This window comes from Quercus suber, unplaced genomic scaffold, assembly GCF_002906115.3.
Source record: "Quercus suber isolate HL8 unplaced genomic scaffold, Cork oak 2.0 scaffold_17, whole genome shotgun sequence".
Taxonomy (NCBI): Eukaryota; Viridiplantae; Streptophyta; class Magnoliopsida; order Fagales; family Fagaceae; genus Quercus; species Quercus suber.
In genome coordinates, this window is record NW_027069482.1 from 2,462,707 (window position 1) to 2,472,577 (window position 9,871).

The 9,871-nt window shown below is 48.0% G+C and overlaps 2 protein-coding genes across 2 annotated transcripts; both read left to right on the forward strand.

The window, feature by feature from the left end:
• Positions 1–7,743: 7,743 nt before the first annotated feature.
• On the forward strand, positions 7,744–8,283 carry LOC111988313 (uncharacterized). Its single transcript, XM_024020102.1, has one exon. It carries the CDS (start codon positions 7,744–7,746, stop codon positions 8,281–8,283), a length of 540 nt encoding a protein of 179 aa, XP_023875870.1.
• A 354-nt stretch (positions 8,284–8,637) lies between these two features.
• On the forward strand, positions 8,638–9,459 carry LOC136061948 (uncharacterized). Its single transcript, XM_065760423.1, has 2 exons — positions 8,638–8,970; positions 9,154–9,459. The coding sequence occupies exons 1-2, from the start codon at positions 8,638–8,640 to the stop codon at positions 9,457–9,459; spliced, it is 639 nt and encodes a 212-aa protein (XP_065616495.1).
• The last annotated feature ends 412 nt before the right edge of the window (positions 9,460–9,871 follow it).

A 9,871-nucleotide genomic window follows, 5' to 3' on the forward strand; every position in this document is an offset into this window, starting at 1 on the left:
ACTTTAATTTTATTTAGGAATTGAAAGTTGTCTAAAGTAGGTTTTTCTATTTTCAAATTCGAAACTCCAACACTTATAGTTTCTTTAAGGTATGATTTTTGTTTTCCTTTGTGTTTAGTGTTTAAAGTTGGGATTTTGTTCTTTTTTTGTTTGAGTTGATGTTTGATGTTACTTCTGTTGTTATGGTTAGTTGTTGATGTGGCTTCTGTTCTTTTTTGTTGTTGTTGTTGTTGTCATCGTCGTTATCGTTTAGTTATTGTTGTTGTTGTTTAATAAATTTTGAGCATCATTTTTTTCGCTTTTATTATTTAATAAAATTTCAATCCTTATATTGTTTGTATTTGGTTTTTTTTTTTTTTGGTTTTGTTTTGTGCTTTTTTGTTGTTGTTTTTTGTGGGGCCTATAGGCCTGGCAGCCTGGGCCCATCTTGCATTCGGCCCAAGGCCCATGCTGAGGAGGGATGATCGTCCGAGGTTGGTGTATGAAGACTTATGCTTTTTTGGACCCCGCTGAGGACATCTCTGTCCTCGGCGTATCGAGGCTAATTTCAGGTGGGGACAGGCCCAGAATAGGTTGTCACCTCCACACTAAATGCGCTCATCTAACCCCCCTGGCCGCATTAATGGGGAGGTAACCCCTTGACAGGGTAACATTGATCATGGTGAACCACTCGAGTACTGATAAGGCCTCTGATGGGACGGACGGTCAGAGGGAAGGCAAATGGGTGATCAACAGAAGGAAGAATTAGATAGGAGGAGGGGAATTATATAAGGAGGGCGAGCAAAGCAGCAAGGGGGAGAAAAGGATAGGGGGAGAGGGACCTCCTCGGACAAGTGCCGAGGAGCTACCCTTAGTTTTAAATTGGGTTCACTCCCCTTCAATGGTGAAAAGTGGCTTGTGTTCCGTTGCTAGTCTGTTAGGGCTTAACCCTTCGTCCCACTCTCTACAAATGTATTGTTAGGGAACCTTTCTAAACTGAGTCCCTACAATTGGCGTCATTTGTGGGAAGGATTAGTGCACTGGCAGGCGCAACGGGCGATCGTTCCTAAGTAGTTATTTCACGGAAGGTTGGTAGCGACGCATAAAAAAAAAAAAAAAAAACAAACATTGCAAAAAAGTAGAAGATTCAACAGAGAAGAAAAGGAACGTCATATTATTTTATTAAACGGAAAGTACAAGATGCAAACAGAGGCTCAGGCAGGCTTGTTTTAAAGCTAATTTTACAAGCTAATTCTACAAACAGAGGCCCAGGTGGACCTGTTCTAAAACTAGCTAGAGGGAATGGGGCTGAGGCTAGCATGCTTCAAGGCCACCAACAACTCCTTGTCCGGTGCGGCAGAGCTGGAACAAAGAGAGGAGCCAACGCAGGGGCACCGGGAAGCCCTCCCCCATGATGTTCCCTTGATTCTCTCCAATCCTCACGAGCGTTGGCCGTTGGAAACGGCAACACTCGGGCACCAGCCATGACGTGATTTTGTGCATCTCCTCCGGCAGGGGTGCGCCCCGGGGAGGAGCGTTAGGTACTTCAGGGACATCCCTCCTGGCCACCACGCACGGCATTATCAGGGTTACGCCTAGGCTCTATCACGCCGGAAGTCTGGTGGGGGCTGCGGTCACAACGGCTCTTGGCCGGGGCGGTAGGGCCTTTGGCCTGTGTGTCCTCACACCCACCCAGGGCTGCCCCATATCTCCCAACTCTGGTCACAATCCTGGTAGGGCTATTGAAGGGGCTCAGGGAGCTGGAGGGACGTGTTTCTAGTTGTGTTGGAAAGTTCATGGAGTGTGGAGAAACGTCTCCCCTAGAAAGCCTTATATAGAGGATGAAGACTGGTGGGAATTAATCCACACAAAGTTCGAAAAGAGAATTATTAGTGGTACTAATCCGGACCAAATCCCAAGGAGACCGTAGACCGTTGGATTTGTATCCATTCACGAGGATATTAATGAAGGCGTGTCTCGCACATCGAAACATCGAGCGCGGAGCGCGAACGGCCAAGGGACGCCTCGTAAGTGAAGAAGATAGGAACTTGAATTGAAGGCGAGGTCAATGCCACATGTAAGGTCAGAGTCCGAACCACCCTTGCCCAAAGCACCATAGAGTTAATAGTCCGACCCGAGGAGGAACCGTTTCTAGTAAAGCGGTCCGAGGACAAACCCCTTCATACAGAAGAATGAAAGTGTTAGACAGAACCAAGGCATTGCATGGTCTTCGGACTTAAGCCTATGGGGAAACTAACTACTCGGCTATACCTGGGTATTAGACAGAACCAAGGTATTCCATGGTCGAAGGACTCAAACCTATGGGGAAACTAGATACTTACAGAAGAATGGAAGTGTTAGACAGAACCAAGGAATTGCATGGTCCTCGGACTCAAACCTATAGGGAAACTAACTACTCGGCTATACCTGGGTACTAGACAGAACCAAGGTATTGCATGGTCCAAGGACTCAAACCTACAGAGAAACTAGATACTTACAGAAGAATGGAAGTGTTAAACAGAACCAAGGCATTGCATGGTCCTCGGACTCAAGCTTATGGGGAAACTAACTACTCGGATATACCTGGGTACTAGACAGAACCAAGGTATTGCATGGTCCAAGGACTCAAACATATGGGGAAACTAGATACTTACAGAAGAATGGAAGTGTTAGACAGAACCAAGGCATTGCATGGTCTTCGGACTCAAGCCTATGGAGAAACTAACTACTCGGCTATACTTGGGTACTGGACAGAACTAAGGTATTGCATGGTCCAAGAACTCAAACCTATGGGGAAACTAGATACTTACAGAAGAATGAAAGTGTTAGACAGAACCAAGGCATTGCATGGTCCTCGGACTTAAGCCTATGGGGAAACTAACTACTCGGCTATACCTGGGTACTAGACAGAACCAAGGTATTGCATGGTCCAAGGACTCAAACCTATAGGAAAACTAGATACTTACAGAAGAATGGAAGTGTGAGACAGAACCAAGGCATTGCATGGTCCTCGGACTCAAGCCTATGGGGAAACTAACTACTCGGCTATACCTGAGTACTGGACAGAACCAAGGTATTGCATGGTCCAAGGACTTAAACCTTAGGGAAACTAGATACTTACAGAAGAATGGAAGTGTTAGACAGAACCAAGGCATTACATGGTCCTTGGACTCAAGCCTATGGAGAAACTAACTACTCGGTTATACCTGGGTACTAAACAGAACCAAGGTATTGTATGGTCCAAGGACTCAAACCTATGGGGAAACTAGATACTTACAGAAGAATGGAAGTGTTAGACAGAACCAAGGCATTGCATGGTCCTCGGACTCAAGCCTATGGGGAAACTAACTACTCGGCTATACTTGGGTACTAGACAGAACTAAGGTATTGCATAGTCTAAGGACTCAAACCTATGGGGAAACTAGATACTTACAGAAGAATGGAAGTGTTAGACAGAACCAAGGCATTGCATGGTCCTCGGACTCAAGCCTATGGGAAATTAACTACTCGGCTATACCTGGGTACTAGACAGAACCAAGGTATTACATGGTCCAAGGACTCAAACTCATGGGAAACTAGCTACTTACAGAAGAACCGAAGGGTTAAACTAACTATTTACAGAGGAACCGAAGCGTTAGCTAGAACTGAATTGTAACGCGATCCTCGGATTCATGCTTGAAGGATAGCTGATGGTCTCATGAGACCAAATCCAGAACGGAACCAAGGTATTGAGCAGAATATTAAAGTACGGCAAGAAAAGGGAAGCATCAATAATTAGAAGCAAAATAATGAATATTCATTTCAAATAGAAAGTATATAGTTTCGTTACAATGCCCCTGAGGCAAGAAGCAAAATGGAATGAAAAAGAAAGCAAATAACAGCGTCCTGTGCCATATGCCATTTCCTTCCAACTCAGTAAGTAAACTGTCTTGAAGAGGCTCGTCAAAGGGCCTCAACCAACACCTAGGGACCTTGTCTTGGAGGGGTTACTTCAGAGGGCCCTTCCACGGTAGGGGTAATCGGAGGAACTGTGAGCGTGGCTGGGGAGTTAGCAGAAAGCCTTACCACCTCTTAGGGCACTTCTCGACCCTTGGTTCAAGCTCCCCTCCAACGCTCTATGGGGCTCGGCCCCCCTCAAAAGGTCTGACAGCTGCAGATGTGTCCTCAGCGGCTCCGTTATGACTTTCACTTGCCACTGGTAATGCAGACCCCCCCTCGGAAGCAACAGGAACAACCTCACAAATTGCGGAAGGGTAAAATACTCTCTCCACCCTCCTAAGGTCAGATGAGACATCAACCCCCGCTTGGTTGAGGGCTTCATGCCAGGTCTCATAACAAGAGCGCCCGCACACTACAGGAATTTGAGTTTTGAGGGTGTCTTTAGTCTTGGCCACCCCTTCGGCAAAAGCCTCCTCTTCCGCCTGTCCTGCGGAGCGCTCAGCGTCTATTTTTGCAAACACTGCCTCGTCTTTGGCCCTCACAGCCTCGTCCCTCGCATACTCAGCAATACCCCTTGCGCTGATTGCCTCAGCCAGCTTTTTCTTCAGGTCGGCGATGTCCTCTTTGGCAGTTCGTAGGTGGTCCTCGACATCCTGCCACCACTTGGTCTAATCCTCAGCCTGCTTCGTAGCTGTGGTTAGGTTAGGGGCCGCATTATCTCTGGCCTTTGTCATCTCTTCCAGATTTTCGATTGCCTCTTTTTTAGATCTGCCTTAGATCTCTTAAAGGTCCTCGCAGCCTTCAAGAACTTGTCACGCTCCTGCGCTAAAGTGTTACCTCGGCAAAAGCCTCCTCGTCTGGCCTAAAAAGGGCCTAGACAGCCTGCCAACGAAAACAGGTGCACCGTAAAAAGAAGGGAGGTGCTAAGCAACAAAGTTCAAGTAAGATAAACAGGTATCAGAGGACCCACCATGCCTAGATATCTCTTGAGGTTAAGGGCAACCTCTGGCCCATTCTTGCTCCCAAGTTCAGCCATGTCGGTAGGAAGGAGAAGAGACTTCTCCAAGGCGTCGGCCACAAGGACCCGTAGGTATCAAAACCCTCCTCCCCGTCCGAGGGAACGTGCAGCAGGATTTTGAGGGGCTATTGTGGGGCCTGTAGGCCTGGCAGCCTGGGCCCATCTTGCATTCGGCCCAAGGCCCATGCCGAGGAGGGATGATCGTTCGAGGTTGGTGTATGAAGACTTATGCTTTTTTGGACCCCGCCGAGGACATCCCTGTCCTTGGCGTACCGAGGCTAATTTCAGGTGGGGACAGGCTCAGAATAGGTTGTCACCTCCACACTAAATGCACTCATCTAACCCCCCTGGCTGCATTAATAGGGAGGTAACCCCTTGACAGGGTAACATTGATCATGGTGAACCACTCGAGTATTGATAAGGCCTCTGATGGGATGGACGGTCAGAGGGAAGGCAAATGGGTGATCAACAGAAGGAAGAATTAGATAGGAGGAGGGGAACTATATAAGGAGGGCGAGCAAAGCAGCAAGGGGGAGAAAAGGAGAGGGGGAGAGGGACCTCCTCGGACAAGTGCCGAGGTCCTGCCCTTAGTTTTAAATTGGGTTCACTCCCCTTCAATGGTGAAAAGTGGCTTGTGTTCCGTTGCTAGTTTGTTAGGGCCTAACCCTTCGTCCCACTCTCTACAAATGTATTGTTAGGGAACCTTTCTAAACTGAGTCCCTACATTTTTTTTTTGTTGTTTTTTTTTTTGTTTTTGTTTTGTTTTGTTTTTGTTTTTGTTTTGTTTTGTTTTTGTTTTTGTTTTGTTTTGTTTTTGTTTTTGTTTTTGTTTTTTTCTTTGTTTTTTGTTTTTTTTTTGCATAAGTAGGATACTATTTTTCATTTTTGGTTTGTGAGGTTATTATTAGTTGTTCTTGTTTTCCTAGTTTGCTTATACTTAGATTTGATTTTTATTTTTATTTTTAAAGGAACCCTCCACTAATGCACCCTCTTCCCAAATATCAGTTGCTACACAAGCTAATGGTGCTATGTCACCCAAGATGAAGTTGCTAGTGATACTTGAGCTAAAATTGCTGCCATTGAGTTGCCCTTAGTGGTATTGGTGAAATGAAGAATTGTTTAAATATTTTTACAAAAATCTATGAAAGTTACATTTGCAAAATATTCACACACACACACACACACACACACACATATATATATGTGGGGCCAGAAAGTCAGATAGCCTCGGCCCACTTCGAACCAGGCCCAAAAAGCCCACGTCGAGGATGTCTAAATGGTCCGAGGATGAAAGTAAGAAGCCCAGTGCCCAAGAAACTAGTCCGAGGACGGCTCTGTCCTTGGACATCCGAGACCATAAAGTAAACAGGCAACACACCATCAAGGGGGGTCTTCCTGAGTGTCTAAAGAGAAAAGAAGAAGTACCACATGTCAGCAATGGAAGCATGGTGGAGAAGCAAGTCTAGGACGAACTGTCACCTCTACATTAAATGCCCTCAACTAACATCCTGGCCGCATTAATGAGGAGAGGACTCCAGAACAGTGCTGCCTTGGTTGTTGCAACCCACAGGAGGAATCAGAAGGTGGCTGATGGGACAAGCAATCAAGTGGTGGCCTGGTTGCTCAACAAATGTAAGGCTAGGATCAGTTGAGAAAATAATATATATAATGTAAGGAATCCCTCTTGGAGAGGGGGAGCTAAAAAAAAAAGAAAAGGAGACGGTATCAACCTATATTCTCCCAAAAGTAATTGTAATCAATCACAAAAGAAGCAATAAGAACTACAAGCCCCAAGAGAAGGGCCGAGGAGCATCATTGTTCATTCTTATCTACGTTCATACTATTTAAATTCATGAGCAACCATGCATGGCCGTTGCTTAGTGGGGCCTAGTTCTTGACCCCGCTTTTTATAAATTCATTGAAGGACTAGCTGGGCTTGGGTCTACTCTCTCAACATGCAGAAAGGCCCTAACCTGGTCCCTACAATTGGCGCCGTCTGTGGGAAGAACTCGTGCATTAGTAAGGATAACAGCCAGGCATGGTAGGATCAGACCCTCACCAAGGGAGTTCCCATCGGCATGAACCGGCTAAATCCCAGCATCAGAATAACTATGGCGACACCGGGCACGGCTAGAACGAGGAGAATGGATGGTTTTTAGAGGCAAGCGTGCATACCTCGCAAACTAGCGAAAGCCACACTCGTAGGAGCGACCACGTGCCCTAGAGGCACGATAATGGCCAGGCCACGCGATCACAAGAGGTTAAGAGTCACGCATCCCAGAGATAGGACGATAAGGTGGCCATGCAGCGAGAGATAGATGATCTGAAGAGAAAGCTATGCCATGCACGGCGAAGGCAATTCAAACCCTGCCCTGACTTACCCTCTGACGACGAAAATGATGACGACTACAGGCAAAGGTCGAGAACGCCTCCGAGAGAAACTTTCTCCCACGAGGATAAGTGCTACCAGAGGCGTAAATGCGACAGCCCAACTCTTAAGGGCTTAGGAAGTGACGCCATGAGCAGGGCGTTGGACCGGTTCTCTAGATCACCCTTTACACATCGTATAGAAAGGGCGGTGCTCCCTCGGTGGTTCCAGCAGCCAACCTTCACCGTTTACAACGGCAAAACGGACCCCGTGGAGCACGTGAGCCAGTTTAACCAGAGGATGGCTGTTCACTCTAAGAACGAGGCGCTGATGTGCAAATTCTTCCCATCCAGCTTAGGATAATTCCGTAGACTCGTACAGACAGCTGACCTAGGCCTTTGGTTCCCGTTTTGTTACAAACAGCAGACCTCCTCGGCCCATGAGCGCGTTACTGTCCTTGACCATTCACGACGGGGAGACTCTCAAGGCTTACTCGAATAAGTATTGGGAGATTTACAATGAGCTGGATGGCAAGTACGATGATGTCGCCATCAATACATTCAAGAACGGACTGCCGATGGGGCACGGCTTGAGGAAGTCCTTAACTGGTAAGCCCGCCACCAGCGTGTGGCAGTTGATGGATCGGATAGATAAATACAAGCGGGTAGAAGAAGACTTGCTACAGGGCAAGGGGAAGGAGAAGGTTATCCTTCAGGAGAGGAGGGATTCCAGGTCGGACCGGTATAACCACGCCCGTCCGAAGAGAGATTTCATAGGACAATCTGGGGTGACAAATGGCCAGATTGTCGGCGCTGTGTTCCAAAAACCAGTACACAAGGTGCTAGAAAAGATCAAGAACGAACCATACTTCAAGTGGTCGAATAAGATGTCGGGGGATCCTGAGAAGCGTAATCAGGACCGATACTGCCAATACCACAAGGACCACGGACATGTTACAGAGGACTGCAGGAACCTCTAGGACTACTTGGACCAGCTAGTCTGGGAGGGGAAGCTGAAGCACCTCCTGCACCATTCAAGTGGCCATCAGGGCCAGACCTACTAGGAGCCACAGAGGGACGCTGCCATAAGGCAGCCCGCTGGTACGATTAATATGATCCTGGCTGCGTTAGGAAGAACAGGCACGCGCCCCTCGCGAGTGCTGTCTGTGACCTAGGTGCCCGCTGAGGAGTCCCAGTCCGAGCCAAAGAGGGGTAGGAGAGGCTTTCACCCGACCCTAAGCTTTTCTGAGAAGGACAAGGATGGGACCACCCAACCCCATGACGATACTTTGGTGATCACCCTCAGAATTGGGGACTACAATATAAGAAGGGTGATGGTGGATGGTGGCAGTGCGGTTGAGGTCATGTACCCCGACCTTTATAAGGGGCTAGGGCTAAAGCCGGAAGACCTGACGCCCTATAGCTCTCCTTTCATGAGCTTTGATGGGAAGCTAGTCATCCCGAAGGGCGTGATCAGGCTGCCCATCCAGACCGGCCTGGAAGTGGTAGAGGTGGACTTTATGGTGGTGGACACCTACTCCCCGTACACGGCCATCGTGGGCAGGCCCTGGCTCCACACCCTGGGGGCTGTTGCCTCCTCGCTGCATCAGAAGATGAAATTCCTGTCAGGGGATCGAGTCCTCGAGATCAAGGGTTGCCAGTCCACGGCAAGGCGGTGCATGGTGGCCGCTATCTTGCATCGGCCCAATATAGAGTCCTCGGCCGCCACGGCCGAGAGTTTATAGTAGTCAAGAACCTCGGTAGCGCCAGCTGATACAGCCGTCAAGGGAGCAAAATGTGAAGACCTAGAAAAAGTAATCGTTGACGATGACCCGAAAAAGTTCTTTTAGGTTGGAGCCCAACTGCCTCCCCGGGAGAAGGAGGAGTTGCTTGAGTTCCTCAAGAGGAACCTTGACGTGTTCGCATGGGATCCCTGCGATGCCCCAGGGATTGATCCATCCTTCATTTGTCACCACCTTAACGTCAACCCGTCTGTGATCCCTAAGAAGCAGCCATTCCGGCGCCCGTTAAAAGAGCACGCCGATGCAATTAGGGAAGAGGTCAATAAGCTTAAACGCGCAGGGGCTATTAAAGAAGTTTTTTACCCCGAGTGGTTGGCCAACACTGTGGTGGTCAAGAAGAAGAGTGGAAAATGAAGGGTTTGTGTAGACTTCACGGACCTGAATAAAGCATGCCCAAAGGACCCCTTCCCAATGCCACGAATAGACCAGTTGGTAGACGCGACTGCAGGCCATCCTCGGATGAGCTTCTTAGATGCCTTTCAAGGCTATCATTAGATCCCACTAGCCTTGGAGGACCAAGAGAAGACAGCCTTTGTGAGACCCATTGGGAACTACCACTACAAGGTAATGCCATTTGGCTTGAAAAATGCTGGATCTATTTATCAGAGGATGATGATGAGAATGTTCGAGCTGTTGTTGAGCAAAAACATCAAGATCTACGTTGACGATATGGTGGTGAAGAGCAAATTGGTGTCCGAGCATTTGGGGGACCTCGGCTGTATATTCGATGCCCTGAGAAGGCACAGGCTACGCCTAAACGCTTCCA

Coding starts and splice junctions, on each gene's coding strand:
- LOC111988313 (XM_024020102.1), top strand. CDS start 7,744: ATGAGCGCGTTACTGTCCTTGACCATTCACGACGGGGAGACTCTCAAG.
- LOC136061948 (XM_065760423.1), top strand. CDS start 8,638: ATGGTGGATGGTGGCAGTGCGGTTGAGGTCATGTACCCCGACCTTTAT. Junction 8,971..9,153: donor TCAAGGGTTGCCAGTCCACG/GCAAGGCGGTGC, acceptor AAGTTCTTTTAG/GTTGGAGCCCAACTGCCTCC.